The sequence below is a fragment of the Hylaeus volcanicus genome, chromosome 1 (genome assembly GCF_026283585.1).
Source record: "Hylaeus volcanicus isolate JK05 chromosome 1, UHH_iyHylVolc1.0_haploid, whole genome shotgun sequence".
Lineage (NCBI taxonomy): Eukaryota > Metazoa > Arthropoda > Insecta > Hymenoptera > Colletidae > Hylaeus > Hylaeus volcanicus.
The window spans coordinates 6,307,162-6,325,660 of record NC_071976.1 but is presented as its reverse complement, the minus strand read 5'-3'; the positions used below and the strand labels follow the sequence as shown (position 1 = coordinate 6,325,660).

The 18,499-nt window shown below is 39.0% G+C and overlaps 1 protein-coding gene across 11 annotated transcripts in view; it reads left to right on the top strand.

Moving 5' to 3' along the window:
* Positions 1–11,398: 11,398 nt before the first annotated feature.
* Positions 11,399–18,499, top strand: part of LOC128884542 (uncharacterized) — a 12,342-nt gene continuing 5,241 nt past the window's right edge. The window contains exons 1-3 of one of the 11 annotated variants that reach the window (XM_054137989.1): positions 11,399–11,575; positions 14,032–14,214; positions 16,838–17,427. In XM_054137989.1, coding sequence (XP_053993964.1) covers positions 11,560–11,575; positions 14,032–14,214; positions 16,838–17,427 — 789 coding nt within the window. In that variant the 5' untranslated portion in view covers positions 11,399–11,559. Of the gene's footprint in view, positions 14,215–16,837; positions 17,428–18,499 lie in introns of all 11 variants that reach the window. The other 10 variants (XM_054138072.1, XM_054138006.1, XM_054138048.1 and 7 more) reach the window with 10 other exon arrangements.

Sequence of the window (18,499 nt, the reverse complement as noted above, 5' to 3'; positions counted from 1 at the left end):
TATATATGTACCATTTTGTTCCACAACTTGTCCACCTTTTAAGGAATGTATACGTGTTATTTGTTTTCAGCCATTCCGACATATTCAGACCTGTGTTGCCTACTAAAAATCGGCATGGACTTTCCAGACAGTCCAATAATATTCGATAGATATATTTTAAACTATTTATGAGAAACATACCAGTTATTGAACCATCGTTTACCGATTAGTAGTTTTATTGTGGTAGCAATGATGCGTTACGAATAATTAATTATTTCATTTCTAGTAATCGCAAGTCTAACTGTCTGTAAATAATACAACAAGCACAAAATATTATTCGAGTAGGAGAGCTAGCTTCGATAAGGCCATCTACTCATCGAACGTTTTATATAATTGCCGTTGGCGATCGATACAATGACATACTCGTTAATACATCGATACGTTTCAATTCGCAAGTATCGCGGTGAGCTGCGATGTACCTTTCGACGTAAGTTGTCGTTGGTCTCGATAACATTGTCACCTCCTCTTTTAGTATTAGGTTGTCCCAAAAGTTTCTTCCATTACATTAATAAGTAATACATACACGATATTTTTTGTTTAATGGTACATTATTGAATTGGGTATGATTCATTTTGCTCCATTACTGTTACAACATTAACATCTAAGAATTTAGGTTGTCTATTTATATAAACACTGCCACACAAAATAATTGAGTGCAAGTCACGGAAGAAACTTTTGGGACAACCTATATCAATTTAATTCAAACGTCGGATATCGTTACCACGTAATATTTCTATTTTATTTCTGTGTTTGCTATCGTTGTGAGGATGTGGTTGCATTAAAATGTTCTTGGTGGAAAGAACATTTATGTTTTAAACATTTTTTTATAGAGTTTCATTATTGCGAGAATTATGTACGTTAGTCGTTATTATGATTTCCATCATTTTCAGTAAGCTTGTTCTCTGTTAGAAAGGAAACATTTACAGCGTTAATTTTATAATACAGTCAGCTCTTTTCAGAGCTACCTTAAGGTTAATTCAACGTTCAATTGTTAAAAAATCTAAAAGGTTGCAAAAGTTCCAAATATTGAATTTCGACTGAAGGTCTTACGGCAGTAAAAGTACAAAGGCGGTATTGACCATAAAAGCCAATGAGCCTTACAGCGGTAATTAGAACTGCATCACAATCATACTTGCGGTAATCAGGAAACTAGCGATCATGATTGGAGCAATACAGTGTTCAGTGATGAATCTTCGACACGCTCTTTTGAGACAGACTGTATATAACGTTGTAATCAGAATGTTGTAAAACATTGTAAAACTGATGATACTTTTAACAAACCAAGCCCGATTGCCCAACTGCTAAAAAATGTTTGTAGACTTAGACATAATAACTTTAATTATCTGTGAAAATAAAAGTTTACATACTTTGCGCACACGCAAGAGTTGTAGAGATTAAAAATCTAAGTAACTAAATTAACTGATCGCGAACCGCCACCTGCTGTACCATACCTGGCGATTTTCCGCAACAAGACATTTTTTTCTCAGAAAACCCCTTCATTGCTTCGTGACGCATTAAAACCCAATTGTAATGGAACATTTTTTTGTTACTACAGTAAAACCTCCCTATCTCCTTATACGCGCAAATTTTTATAAGATAAATGCACAGAAACCATCCCCATTACCACTAATACCAGCTACGGCTCCTTGATGTTGTCTCTGCTAATCTACACCTAATTTCAGTTTACACGTTTGCACTTTCGCACTTTTGTACTTTTGCGCTTTTGCACTTGACGCTTTTGCACTTTTGCACTTTACATTTTTGTACATTACACTTTTGCACTTTACACTTTACATTTTACACTTTGCAAGTTCGCAGCCATTAGCTCTCGCTATTATTCGTGACGAAGGATTGTTCGTCACGCATAATACCGATTACCAGGTCTCACCACGTGGAGGTTGCTGCGACTGGAGACCCGGAGATAGAAGGAATCAAAGTTCCTTCGATCTCCCTCTACATAGAGTATGCATACGTAGATGCATACTCTACATAGAGTCGACGAGCTTAACACTAAGTACGAAACGATGAAAATTAAAGGAAAACAAAATTCCCTTCGATTTCCAAAGTCCAAGTCTGACTCTGCCAAATAATTATTTAAACTACATGGAACGAAGGACGAAGCTTTATTCTTTTCTTTACTTGCTGTAATTCTTTTTGGACGAAGCTTTATTCTTTTCTTTACTTGCTGTAATTCTTTTTGGACGAAGCTTTATTCTTTTCTTTACTTGCTGTAATTCTTTTTGGACGAAGCTTTATTCTTTTTGGACGAAGCTTTATTCTTTTCTGTACTTGCTGTAATTCTTTTTGGACGAAGCTTTATTCTTTTTGGACGAAGCTTTATTCTCTTCTGTACTTGCTGTAATTCTTTTTGGACGAAGCTTTATTCTTTTCTGTACTTGCTGTAATTCTTTTTGGACGAAGTTTTATTCGTTTCTTTACTTGCTGTAAATATTTACGAATCGCTATTAAAATGTTATAACATAAAAAGAAATGGACATTAATATCCGATAGGCTTTCTACCACGTTGAATCGAAAGATATATTCAATTTGGTATCGAGTTCTCAAGATCTACCGGTTGCGCTTACAATTAGCCGTCGCGCGTCGGCGTCACGCCGCACAGTGCGGAATAAGTGGACAAAATTCAATATTAGTATATATCACAATGTGAGGCAGATTTCTATCGTAGAAAATGTGCGTCAGCGTGGAAATTGTTATAAATAATCATGTATCAATCATTTGTATCCATAATACAATCTTTATCTAAAAAATATCCCGAGTTCTCAACATATTTGGATACATTATTTGTTATATTTTAAGAAACTTGTAAGTTTTTTTTGCAAATACTTGCAACGTTTGGTTTTATATAATTTTTAATAAGGGACCGTACTGTTTGTGTCGGGTCACAATTGGAAGTTAAAAGTTCCGATTTAATTGATTTGTGGGTTTCTATAAAAATTATTTTTCACATCCTCAGCTAAAATGAAGCGTATTGTGTTAAATAACATAATGGGTGCAACTACTCTATTATTTATGAGAAAAAATTTCTAAAGAATTCGAAATATGGACTACTAAAGCGACAATTTTACAATATTACATCATTTTCCTGTATAATAATCATAAACTCATACATGCCGTTGGATTCAGAATAAAAAAACGCTATTACTGATTCTGAAATAAATCAAAATATTCAAAAATTTCGAGGAGGGGGGAAGTAATTTAAAAAAATAATTGTTTCTTTTTTTAAATTTGTTGGCATTGGTTTATAGGCCTCTAAAAACAGTGTAATGTTTGCTCGAACATTTTTCTGAAATCTCTAATCGTTTCCGAGCAGAAGTAAAATTAATTTCTCCCGCAAAACGCAAATTCGCACGCACCGAGGATCGTGTAATTCGTAAGAAACGCCCACAAACAAGTATACAAAGTTTCATCAAAATCGGGGTTTGTTAACCCTTAAATGGACGATTTTTGTTTCACGTTTTCAAAGTTTTCTTCAAAGTGACATTTGACATTAACTTATTTTCAATGCATAAAAATATTGGATAGTGCCAACGTTAAAAAAAGTACAAAATTCGTTCAGAAATAAAAACTAGTTGTCAAAATTAACAAAAAATTAAAAGAAGGTCAATTTTATCTGTGATGTTTAGTATGTTGTTTAAAAACAACATTGTCCATTTAAGGGTTAATGTTTTGTTAAATTTGTTAATTTTGTTGTGATTTTATTAATGTTTACGGTTAATTTAATTTTTTTTTTGTGAATAAGTAGCAATATATTTATATCAGTAATGAAATTTTGCTTTTTGTCCACAATTTTGCAATTTGTCCGCGCTGTGTACCGGTCCGATTGGTCCACGGGTTCACCCGATCCGTTACGTTTATCATTGTCTGTCTCTTCGTGAGACGAATCCGAAAATGAGTTTAGGAATGTGATTCGAACGATCGAATGTTTAAAAAAATCTTAAGCATCGAACAATCGATGCACCGCACGGCAATTGTAACGCAATTTGTTTTAGAATAAAATACGGTCCATCGATAGTTTAATCAAGGATAAACTGTATCGCGGATATAAGATTGCGAGGGAGAAAGAGAATGCGGGGCGGTAGCCGATAAACGTTCTCTCATCGTCAGCGATAACCACCTCCAACTGAAAGTTCGCCGGGCGGTTGGGGAGAGTGGGGTGCAAAGATCCAGGCTAAATTCCCCGCTAAACGCTGGTCGTGCAATCGACGGGTGGCTCGGCTCGGGGTGCGAGCAGCCCCGAGTGGTCAATTAAGATCACCGGGAAGCGTCGATACGGTGTGCGCGAGCGTTCAGCGTTCAGAGAACGCTGCGAGCTGGCTCGCATGCATCTGCGCGACTGCATCACACGCGTGACCGAGGAAAAGAGGGGCGACTCGACGCCGCGGCGCGGCGTGGTCGCGTCGAGGGAAGCCGTCAAAATGTCGAGGCTCGTGCATCCAGGTGGCACGTCGAACTCGAAGACACCCGACGGAGGAGGATGAGGAGAAGGAGGAGGAGGAGGAAACGGCGATGGAGGAGGAGGAGGAGGAGGAGGAGGAGGAGTCTTTCTCCCTCTATTCCTCGTCGTCTGTAACGATCGCCGGTCATCGATCCGCTATCGCATCAATGCGACACGCTCGGTTGCTCAAGAAAACGAGCCAACGTCGACGCTGCTTCGTGCCTGCGAGGCGTCGTCGTCATCGTCGGCGGCGGCGGCAGCCTCGGCATCGACGTCGACCTCGGCCTCGGCGTTGCGCTGATTTTCCCCTAAAGCATGTTTAGGATCGGCCCAGACGTTCGCGTCTCGCGTTTATCGCACATCAGACATTTCGGATCAAGTAAACGCCGATAACTCTGTTTTCGAGACGTCCTATTCTGTACTAGCGGTTTTCGGGACGAACGTTGCATTGTAACGCAACGGTAGGGAGGTTTTTCTAACGCGGATCGAACGCATTCCAAAAGAAAATGATTCGATTCGATGAATTTGGAATTTGGTCGTTTATAAATACGTTCGTTGAGAGTAATTTAACGATTGACCTATATTCGAAAATGGCAGCTGAGATAGTATATCGCGTATATTTTCGATTAAGCAGTTCGTGGTATCCAATGTATCTTCCACGGTATTTCTCTGAAATCAAAAACAAAATGAATTCTTTTAAGCGTGAGAGTAAGTGTATTCTCTGGCGTAGTGAATTTTTGGGAAATTGTTTTAAAATGTACAGTGGGTGTAGAATGTATTCGTACACCGATCAATTTCCCAAAAAACTTTTCTGTGAAATTGTTGTTTCTTAACTTCTTTCTTTTATGATCAATGATATTATACATATTCTCGGAAATCTTTAAAATATATAGTTCAAATAACATTTACTAGTTACTATAATTTGTGAAATTAACAAGAAAATACGAAAAGTGGGTAAAAGTATAGAAGCAATAAGTATTTGTACGATTCTTACGACGAACCATTTACAGTAGAGTTTGTAACGGTAAACACGTTAGTTTATTGCTCCGTACGAATTAGAAAACATCAAATTTCCAGTAAAGTATCCAGTAACCATTCCACTGTAGTTAGGTTGTCGAGAAAGTTCGTGCCAATTTCTAAAAAACATTCAGAAACACGTTTAATTTTAATATATATTTATTGAATTACATAGGTGCCATTTTGTTTCACAACCTTTCCACCCTTTGAGGGATGTATGCATGTTGTTTTCAACCACTTCGTATATTCAGACCTGTACCACCTACCAAAAATCGACATGGACTTTCCGGACAACCCAATACTTTTAAAAATGGCTTTAATAGAGGAATTGAAGAAGATCTCACTTCGAGTAACTAATAATTTAAATAATTTAATGCTTAGAAGAGTTGCAATAATTATAAAATCAAAAGGAAATCCCACGAACGAAGTAATTATATACTTGTAAATTAATGTAAATTTCTTTTTTTTTTAATGAAGTTTAAAAAATTAGACAGTTGTGCGAATACTTATTGCTTCAACATTTCTATCGATTAATTGTTTTTTTCTTGTTAATTTCGCAACTTACATAAATAGCTATATTTTCTTGTAATCTATCTATTCTACAGATTTCCAAGAATATGTAGAATGTCATTGTTTATCAAAAATAAGTTAATAAATTACAATTTTACATAGTTTTTTTGGAAATTGATCGGTGTACAAATACTTTCTACGCCCACTGTAGGTTTACCATCAAAGGTGTTTTTAGGAATTGAAAAGAAACTGAGGTTAAAAAGACGTTTTTACGAGTGACTTGGGTAATACAACGTAGTTGAATAGTTAGGAGCAAGTAGATCGGTTTGCTTCTGCTTATTTCAAAATGCATTCTGGCCATCGTTTTCGAACACACGGTTTCGAATAAACGTCTTAAAAGTTTCATTCAAGTTAAACTTAAAATTAAAATTACAATCTTTTCGAAACGAATAAATGCTCTCTGTCGACGAATTAGTAACGAAATATGCTCTATTTATTAGGTGAACCGGAAAATAATGTCGTTTTTGCAATTTTAAATACTTGTTTATCATTCTTTAGCTCGTTGATTTTTATCGATCTGGCATTGACAGTTTGCACACTAGATGGCAAAAGGCTATTGATAACGGGAGCGATTATATAATTAATAATTAAAAATAGAAATTTATGAAAAATTTGTTTGAATTTAATGTAAAAGAAACGACATTACTTTCCAGTCCATCTAATATCTTTCTCTTTAACCGATTACTAACGATGAGTTCGTAACGAGCTATACGTTTAAGATGTTTAGAGTATGCGGCAGAGTAACCGATAGTTATCGGTCATCGCTGGAACGGAAACTATTGTATAATATTCGGTGGAATCGACGTATCGTCCACGATTAGAAAAATATACAGTCTTCTAGACCGTATAAAGACCTAAATGTTTGTTTTCCCTTCTGGATGCGCAATGTACACGTTCTGTTAAATACGCGCCGAAAGTCGGGCACCGCAGAGCTGTCGGCATCGAGCCGTGCAACGACAGGTTCGATGACCACGTTTAACGGTGAACTACGAAATTATATAATCGGAACTCGTAGACTGTACGGTGTACTACAATTTTTCAACCGATAACAATCGATCGGTATCCGAATTGCGCACAAGATTTAAGAAACGTCCTCGATTTTTTATCGCGGCAGAAAGTAAGTGACTTGATCAAATCCCTTGACTGTTTTAGCGAGAAGATGAAATAATATTGTTTAGATATTAAAAGTATTAATTTAGTAAATCATGCGTTATTAAGCGTAGAGTAGCTAATACAACAACAGTCGTAGGAACATAAATTATTTATTCGAAGCTAATTAGCAAAAGAAATAAGTACTTAAGCTGATATTTTAAAACACAAAAAGGATATTTTTGATGCAATTTTAAACATTTTTAGTGAATGTAATTAATAAATAAATACGTTCATTCATTTTTATTAAAACACGTTGTTGATTTGTGGCATCTCGAGTTACAAAGTATGTACATACATTACTTTTTCACAGGCACATCTTTTGTTTTAATAAAAAACGAATGAACATTATTATTTATTAATTACATTTCCTAAAAATATTCTTTCGGTTTTTTAAAATATCAGCTTAAGTACATATTTCTTTTGCTAATTAGTATCGAATAAATAATTTATGTTTCTATGAGTATTGTTGTATTACCTATTCTACTTTTATATACTTTCAATAATACTAACAATATTATTTCATCTTTACACTAAAACAGTTAAGGGATTTGATCAAATTATATTATTTCATCTTTTCACTAAAACAGTCAAAGGATTTGATCAAATCACTTACAGTGGGTGTAGGAAGTATTCGTACACCGATCAATTTCCAAAAAAACTGTGTAAAATTGTAATTTATTAACTTATTTTTGATAAACAATGACATTCTACATATTCTCGGAAATCTCTAGAATAGATAGAGTACAAAAAAAATAGCTATTTATGTAAGTTGCGAAATTAACAAGAAAAAAAACAATTAATCGATAGAAATATTGAAACAATAAGTATTCGCACAACTGTTGAATTATTAAAACTTGATTAAAAAAAAAGAGAACATTAATTCGTAAGTATATAATACTTCCTTCGTGGGATTTCCTTTTGATAACTAAATTATAGTTATTCGAAGTGGGATCTTCTTCAATTCCTCTATTAAAGCCATTTTTAAAAGTATTGGGTTGTCCGGAAAGTCCATGTCGATTTTTGGTAGGTGGTACAGGTCTGAATATACGAAGTGGTTGAAAACAACATGCATACATCCCTCAAAGGGTGGAAAGGTTGTGAAACAAAATGGCACCTATGTAATTCAATAAATATATATTGAAATTAAACGTGTTTTTGAATGTTTTTTAGAAATTGGCACGAACTTTCTCGACAACCTAACTACAGTGGAATGGTTACTGGATACTTTACTGGAAATTTCATGTTTTCTAAATCGTACGGAGCAATAAACTAATGTGTTTACGTTACAAACTCTACTGTAAATGGTTCGTCATAAGAATCGTACAAATACTAATTGCTTCTATATTTCTACCGATTTTTCGTCATTTCTTGTTAATTTCGCAAATTATATAAACTAGTAATTATTATTTGAACTATATATTGTAAAGATTTCCGACAATATGTAGAATATCATTGATTATAAAAAAGGAAGTTAAAAAACTACAATTTCACAGAAAAGTTTTTTGGGAAATTGATCGGTGTACGAATACATTCTACACCCGCTGTACTTTTTTCAGGGAAATGACCTTACGGAATTGTTATTTTAACATCTCCCGTGAATTAATCATCTACCTTAGGGATTTGATCAAATCTCTATTTTTATCATTTTTCTGCGACGTATGCACATGTGCTCGATGAATCGGGTGGTCGTGCGCGGTAAACGCCTATGGGCGGCCACCGTGCGGTGCGGCGTACATACGCTGCATATCCGTGCACTCGACGCGTGGAAGAGTCTTCCGCAAACAGCGTCCGTCTTGCTTCAGTATGTTCGCCCGCAAAGGGTTAAGGAGGGGAGGTCGGCTACTTTTCTTGGAGAACAGCTGGTAAGAGGGGATAGATTACGTTTGTACACGGCATCGTTCGTTGGATTTATATTTAAATATACGCTGATCAATTTTCCTATTTAAATATACGCTGACCATATCGATTATACAGGGTGTCCCAGCCTAAGCGATACAGAGCTCTAACTCCAAAACTATCGGCCGAATGCAAAGTTTCAAATACGAAAATTGCATGGTAAAATGGGACTCATGTTTCAGCGAGAAGGAATTTTTGTTAACTTTGTTATTTAACGAGATATGATGGTCAAGTTTCGTTGTTCAAATGGAACTATATATATTTTTTTGATACCATGCGATAGTACTTTTCAAAACGAATTCATTAAGCTTTAACGTATTAGGTTGTCCCAAAAGTTTCTTTCGCTTTATTAATAAGTAATACACAATATTTTATGTCTAATGTTACATTATTGAATTGTGTACGATTCATTTTGCTCCATTACTGTTACAACATCACATCTAAGAAATTAGATTGTCTATATAAACACTACCGCACAAAATCATTGAGTGCAAATTACGAGAGAAACTTTTGGGACAATCTAATATTTACCCGATTTTTATTAGTTTTGGGACAACCTGTATACTCACGTTAAAATTCCATTCGCGTTAAAAGAAACCTCGAACACCGGCCAGCTCTGTCTTAAAGTATCGAATTTTCGATCATCTCTACGTATCTCTAATCTCTACACTTTGCAGGGTGCGTCGAAACGCAAACGCGAACATGTAACGAACGATCAGACGGGCTATCTATCAGCAGATACGTACGCGAGATCTGTTACCATCAATGTTCGCATTTAACATTCGGTAAAAACAACTTCTCTTTGATTAGCGATACGTTGGAATTCCTGAGAGAGAGAGAGAGAGCGCGTCTTGTTTCAACGCGTTGCCGAATAATAGAATGATTTTTTTATCGTATGCAGAGTATCTCCAACGAATCGTAAATCGTACCAAAGTACAAACTCGAACTTGACGCGACGCGACGCGTCGCTACGTCAACGGTAGGTGGCCTGTCCAACGGTTCGCGTCGACATCACGACGTCTACTATACGTTTGAACGCACCGTTATACGTGGATCGATCCAAGGAATCGATATATATGTATAAAAACAAAATCAAATCGAATATTTCCATTTAAAAAAGAAATGCGAGTACACGTGCATGTTACTTGCACTGTTGTACTACGATACATGAAAAATTACACTATCGAAAGATACTCTCCATCGTTGTTTAGAAAAGAGTTAAGGCTTAACTCGGTTTATAGGATCACCGCGTACAATAGAACGGTCACCCATATTTCACGATTACCCAGCGATACAATACTCTTGACGAATTAAGGTCTATTTACACACATCCGTAACGTGTCAGTTCCGTATCCGTTCAATTCCGTAATGTTCCATCAGTGTCAGTGATTTTAAATATTCTTCCGTTATTTTGAACGGGCATGTTCACACACGTCCGACACCGCTCCTTGACGTTCTTGATACGGTACGGATACGGAACTGACACGTTACGGATATGTGTAAATAGACCTTAAAGCGAAACGGTTCAACGTATACGTCATACAATATACGTATGTACACGCATACGCGTATCTATATATAAATACCAAACTTTGTAACCCATTTATTTTTTTATTTTAGCGAAACATCGCGTCATCTAAAGATTCGATGGGGTGAAAACGTTGAGCGATAACGTCACGTATACGACGTGCTCTTTGTTGTATGCGACAGCAGACGTCGAAGTAACGTTATTTATTCGAGTATAAAAAAATACGGAGAAAAGTTGAATTCGAACCGATTCCGTGAGCGAACGGTTAAGCGGATCGTCCGAACTGCCGGTTCGTTCAAACTTGAGCTAATCGATGATGGCCGGCGGTGGAGGGAACGAGAGCAAGAATAACACGGTACATCGATCAGCTTCCGAAACGAGTCCAACGGTTCGAGCGTCGCGCCGACGGGAAACCTTCGTTCAATTCCCGAGAAAGATTCAAAAGGATCAAGGAGGAAACGACGACGAACGTCGATAGACGGCGGAAGGGTTTCTTTATTCCATGCAGAGGGCGAGACGGAGCCAGCGACGTTTCTAGTCTCCTCGTGACTCCGACCTCTTCCTCCTCCTCCTCCTCCTCCTCTTCCGTCGCGTCCGCCACCCCTCCGCCCCGAAAGGGTGGGGAAAACCTCCCTCTGGCTCGACCACCCTCCACCCTCGAAGCTCCGACGTTGGATTCGTCGATGACGAAACGCACGTAAATTCGTCGACGTGCACGGTGCTGCCGCCCGCACCCGCGCCCGCGCCCGCGCTCGAGCCCGCGAAATCAGTGCGACCGGAGTGCACCGCGAGGAAGGAACGCGGGTCTCCCGTGCGCGGCCTGCGGTTCCCGCTTGCGGCACGCGCGTCTCTTCCACTGGAAGCTAGATACCGAGAGACGTTCGCGTAAATAGGTCGCCGAATGCACACACGAGACGGTAAACCGACTGGAACAACTGTCTAACGTTGTACGTGTAGCGGAACTGTGTTGCGAACAACGATCCTTCGGTTCGAGTGAGAATACGCAACCTAACCCACGAAGGGATACATCGCGCGGCGAATCGGGGACGATGAATTCGATCCTGACACCTAGTTCGGGTTCACGTTGATCGAATCGATCCTACCCACCTACCGAGTGACCCTCGAGGATATACGATTGTACAGCGGAGGGATTCGTACCGTTTCGAGGTCGTCGAGACCTCCCATTCGAACATCTAATTCGATTCGGATTCCATTCTTTCGATCGATCCTGGCTAACTACTCGAAACGGTTACTCGACTGTTGACAGAGGGTACACGATCCGTGAGAGAATTGATCGCGAATCGGGTGCTACAAAATTCAATTGCGATACCTACTTCCGGTGTGCATCGTTTGAATCGATCCTAACGAACGAGCGGGCAACCGCAATCGCAATCGCAATCACGATCGCAATCGTAAAGCGAGGATACGTCATCCGTGCGGGGATTTACTATAAATTGGGCGGTCGATGAATTTGGTCCGAACATCTAGTTTGGGTTTGTTGGATCGATCCCAGCAAACGACTGACAAACCGTAGAGTACGTTAATCTTTAAGTACGCGATTCGTGGTACGGTTCTCGCATCGTGAATCGGAGACAACTAATTTCATCCGAACACCTAGTTCGTCGAGGTTAAACGGCTGTGTAAACACCGCGGAGAAAAGGCAACTCAACTCGGCAAATAACACACCGCGAGAAGGATCGAGTAAATAATCGAGTTTCAGGCTAATCGTTGCACCCGATCAAAGAGTCGGTGCAACGGGGATGTTTCGAACGGCAGATCCTCTTGCGGAACCATTGGAAAAATAGAGAGGGCGAGCTACGAATATCCCCCGTGACGGTGGGGTGGGGGTGGGGGGGGAAGCAAAAATACGAATACCGCGTAAAAAAAACTCCATTACGAATCGAGGACGATGAGTTTGCTCGGTACCGCACGTTGGGATTTAAAACCTTCGAAGTGAACGGCTTACCGTGTATCGTCCACGATAACCATTAGTGTATTTAAAGTTTCAAGTTGTTTTGCAGAGAACGTTGAAAACATGTGACGTTACCAGTGATTCGCGATGGTCCAAGTGACGTTGATCTCAACGTACGCGTCAATACGGTCCACCTGTATCGTAGGTATGGTTATCGGCAGGACAGGTGTGACGTCGAAGTAAACGACTTGCAACTTCTTCGAAACATTCGAATCGCTCGATGGACAAACGAAAATCCTAAAGAATAAATCGACGCGAGTCTTCCTACCAGACTTGCCATACGGATGATAACGTGTAAGTGTGTGCATTTACAGATATATACATATATGTGTATACAACACTATCCCAAAGGAACATTACGCGTTACGCGCGAATAGCGAGACGAATGTAACTCGAGTTGTCCCGATCGGTACTCGAGAGGGTGGTGTCGATCGGTTCGAATCGATTTCCGATAAATGAATTCGGTTGATTTCGGATCCAGTGGTCGGAAAGACTGAAATTAAGAATACGATCGAGGACGTTTTAATCGTTCGCGAGTCGAACCTAATTTCCTCGATTCGTATTTACCGGAATAATCGAAAATTCGCAATCGGAGTGTTTGGCGAGGGATTCGGTGTCGATTAGAAGCGGAAAAAAAACACGGCGAGAGAAACCCGTTGGAGGAAAAGGAAAAGCTTCGAGCATCGATCTTGTCCCTCGGTGCAGTTACCATGACGCTGCTGGTTGGATACGTCGAATTGCACGCAGTGCGGAATCGGCGGCTCGGATGGCCCTGGAGACGCGATCACGATCGGCGTAGCTACAGTTAGTAGGAGTGCTCCCGGTGAGCAGCGAACGCTTCCGAGCACCCGGTGGCGGTTGTTTGCTTGAAAACGCAACGATGACGATCGAGAGAACAAGGACGACGTCGTTGGTAGCAACGATGACGCCAACGCGCGACAGGACTGCGAACGTTGGGTCTTCCCTACGGAATGCACGAGGCCGATCGAACGCCTCCCGATACATCCAACTTTTATGTGCTTTTTCCACGTTAATTCGATTCGATTCGATTCGATCGCGCGGACGATAAGACGTTTTAAGTAAAGTAAAATAAAATATAGCAAAATAGAGTCAAGTAAAATACAACAACGGGGGAAGACGACGGAGAAGAAAGAGAAGCAAATGAAGATTTAGAAAAATAATAAAAAAAAAAAAAGAAACGAAGAAGGGGCCAATTTCGCAATTCTTCCATTCGCAAAAAAATACACTAGAACCCGAGAAAGCACTCGAGTCGAAGGAATTTTCTCCGTGTGTATCCGTATGTCTGCAGCGGTGATATTTGCGCACCGAGTGTTTCTCTGATAAGCGGTAGAAAAAGAAGTCGTTTCTTCGCGGCGTGATAAGGACCGTCTTTTGTCGTAGAGATGGACTGCTGCAACTACGTCGAGGCTTACGCGGGAGGGCGTCACTTTTATCAGCAGCAACACTACTTTTGCTACGATAACGCGAACGCTGTCTACAACGGCTACGAACCGCCACCGATCCCCGCTGCGATCGAGACTGGTGCCCGATATAACGGACCGCTTACACCTGCCTACCCCACAGGTAGATCTTTCACGGATACATCGCGATGTACATTATACGTATCGCATTCTTTTCTACCATAATCATCGAAATCGTCGATTCCTTTTTACTTATCGTTTACATTTGAAAATCATTCGAAACGATGTATGTAAAGTAATGTTTCTTTACTTTAAAACAGCATTTCTCAACGTTCACATTCGCGGGGACCAACATGATATTTTCTTTGTACATCGATCGTATCCCTCTATGTAATTTTACTCATAAATGAAACGTTAGTTGCTTTTTACTCGGGCGAGTAACAAACTTTCATGTATCACACAGAAGCAAGTGATAACGTGCTTTCACATTCTCCCGTACCCGGGAGAAATGATCGATTTCCGTTCCAATTCATAAATGTTTCTATCGACTAAACGTAGAAATAAACGAATTTCGTAAGAAACGATCATGCGAATACGTTATTGTTGTATAATAAATTTTGTCAAATTCTGAACAACGCGTGAAAAATTTGCTATCTTTTAATAAGCTAAACTATAATGGTACTTAATGGTACAAAGTGTACCGGGTTGCTTATGTAAGGCGATCAATTAGAGTGCGTCTGCGAAGCATTGATAAAACGAAAAATTAAAATATCGTTTGTATACAAATTTTCTTTCGTAAAGTTGTATTTCCGTCGTCTAGAGATCGTCCTTCCATCTCACTTTGCGAAACGTAACGTTACGTTCTCGTAATATTTATCGAATTGTTTTCCTTTTCGATTCCTGTGATATAGTTTATAGTAAAGTTTATGTTTCGGGGAAATTTAATTTTAATCTTGTATCTCGACGAGTGAAAAATTGATAGAATCTAGAGACTACGCACAGCAGAGCGACGCGCAGTGGTCGAAGAGGCATGAAAATGGCAAAAACTATAGGAAACTGTTATTTTGAGGAAGAAATCAAAATAACTTACTTTTTATAGTCTTAAACCTCTTTTGGGTCAACCTAAATTCATTTAGCACATTCCCTGTACCTATGATTTATGACCTTGATAACTCAGAAAAAAATGATCTTCGGAAAAAAATATTATTTGCAATATAATGGTATCTTCAAACCATTTAAATAGTACACCAAATATTTTTGTGTACCCCCACAATTAGAGAAGATATTTAGGTGGCCTTATTTAAACGAACCACTCTGTATATTCCGAAGACGCAAGTAAGCGCAGCTGATTCTTTCAGCAATATTTACTAGAGAGTCCAAGGAACATTTCGATGCAAATGGCGTCTTGGCGCACGTTGGCTTAACTATATTGTTTATCCTATTACGTCGAAATTAAAAAAAAAAAATGTAAAATAATTTATTTATTCCCGAACTTGATTACGCCATTCTGACAACTTAAATACATTCAGAATTTTGCCGAAATCAACGGAATACATGAAATACATTTCATAGTTTCAAAAATGTAATATCTGTACGCCTTGGAAATGGGTTTTTTACGTATAAAATAATTTTAAGACCTGGAAGCCCAAATTTTTCAGCGTCTAAATGTTTGGAATGTGTTGGTTAACTATCCTTCGAGTAGTATACGTATTAGGTTGTCCCAAAAGTTTTGTCCGTCACTTGCACTCGGTTATTTTGTGTGGCAGGGTTTATATAAATAGACAACCTAATTTCTTAGATGTTGATGTTGATAATGGAGCAAAATGATGCTCCATTACTGGAGCCACAATTCAGTAATATCTAGTGATCTTAGATGTTGTAACATCAATGGAGTAAAATGGAATGGTACGCAATTCAATACTGTAACGTTAGACATAAAATATTGTGTACGTGTTGCTATTTAAGGAAATGGAAGAAACTTTTGGGACAACCTAATAGTTTTCTGAACAGTTTAAAACCCGGGCTTTTTGCCGCCCCAAGACCACTGTGCGACGGGTTCCCGTTCCCAAACGTTTCAAGACGCATCATACAGAGAAATGGACATACGCCGCTATTATAAGGAACGGCTTCGATTTTGTATTTTTATTATTATTATTTCTTCCTTAGCCCGTTTTATTTCGGCAGAAAAAATGCTTCAAGGGGCTATCCTGCAAGTCGTAATTTTAGTTTGACGCAAAAAAAAAAAACCAAAAGAAATTTTCATTCTCATACATTTTTCTTCTATGTGAACTAAGAAAAACCCGCAAAAATGGTGAAATGTGAAATTACAGCAAGTTTGAAAAAAAAGAACGAGTACTTTCGGTGGAAAAAATCACTTTAACTTGATGAAAAAGTTGTATACAATTTTTTCTGTATGAATTTTCTTAGTTCACATAGAAGAAAAATGTATGATAATGAAAATTTCTTTCGGTTTTTTTTGTGTCAAATTAAAATTACGACCTGCATCTTTCCCGCCGATAGGAGCCTTTAATTGCGAGGTGCTCTACAAATGTACGTCGCAGTGGACTCAATTTGAATATTTCTTGTTGACAAAATTTGTACAGACTACTCAAATATGTATGAGAATAGGATAAAAAGTTCGATAGAATGAATTATTTTTTTCCATTCTAAAAAAATTCACAGCTTTTTTTAGATCTCCTAATTCAGGATACCCGCTTAAATAGATAGAATGCAAGCGTTAAAATATGTTTAAAAGTAAAATGACTATATGCGGTTATTGTTGACAGATTACGTGTACAATCCAAAGGAGGCGAGACTGCGGAAGGCTATGCGTGAACAGAGTCGCGAGCTGTCGAGACGGTCGATTCTTCAGAGCGCGATCGCTCGAGCAGGTGTGATCGCTGGCCCTGTCGGCGTCGGCGTAGCTTCTGCCGGTTTTCTGGATCACCAACACCGTTTTAGTTGCGTGTCCACCGCTGGGGTACCGATGAACGCGGTCGTGGATTCCGAACGTGCCGCGGAGCCGTGGTTCCAGTCAACGCAACGACCGAAACCGATTCACTCGCCGCGAATGTCCGATTGGTACGGCACCGTTGCCGATCCGATCGAGAGACTGCAAGTGATGGGCTCGATGCATCATCGCGGTCTAGATAAGTGCAAGGACTTGAGCAGGAATCAGATCGCAAGCAATGTAGCGACTGCGGCGGCGGCCGCCGCTGCCGCCGCCGCCGCCGCCGAGTGCGGTGGTGCGTTTTCCACCGGCGGATATCCGCCCGTTAATTTCACCGAGATAAATCGGGAACGAGAGTTACGCCGACAGGAAAACATGACGGAGTATGGTGAATTCACGGACGGCCAAAAATGGCATCCTTACCAAGTGAGTATTCTGATTGTGAGCTTCTTTGGTAAAACGATACCAAAGGAGATGTTGGACGCTAGGCGTCGTGAACAGTTTGTTCAACAGAGAAACAACTATTATGATAGAGTCGAGAAACGCATACTGGTGTATTTAACACGTTGACTGCCGTGGGTGTCACCGGTGTCCGGCACTCAACTTGGCTACAGCGCTGCGAGGGCCACCGGTAACTGGCGACGCGACCAATATTAAAAAATACATAATTAGAGTAAATATCGATACTGATAATACCATTGTTATTGTAATGGTTTGAAGAAGTTAATGACATACAGAACACGAACAAATAATTTTACAAGTTAAATAATATAACAAGGAAAATATATTAGGGGGACCGAAAAGTAATGTGATTTTCTTCACATCAAAATCAAATAAATTCTTAATAAGTTTCTATTTTTAATCAATTATGTAATCACTCTCGTTGTCAACAGCTTTTTACCATCTAGTCTGCAAATGTTTAATACCAGATCGATAAAAATCAAGGAGCTGATGAATGATAAATAAGAATTTACATTCGCAATAACGACGTTACTTTCCAGTCCACCTAATACGTATTATTTTTGTTCACCCTATGATGAGTTATATTGAAACACGGTAGGCAAAGAAAAGGTGAACCCAAACAGTCGACACAATATGTCGCAACTTTTTTAGTGCAATTATTTGCTCTCATTCTTCCTAGCTGTTTTGAATTTTGTTCGTAACACACTTTCCACCAGTTTGAAACAACAGATAATCGCCAAAAAATGGTCTACAGCGCCTCCGGAGTCACTGGTGACCGCCACCACGAAAAATGCATTAAACAGCGGTATATAATTCACTGTATTTGCTGTAGATAATATTTTAACATAATATACATCGCATAATAAAAAATTCATGTTGGCGTCATGGGCAAATCACGTAAAATACGCGCTGCAGTCAATGTGTTAAAAAGATACCTCGATGTAATAACAGGAAGCGCGAGTCATTCGCGCTTTTTGTTATCGTTATGGTATATCCGATTCGAAACGAACCGAACCGATCCAAGTCAGACTATAAT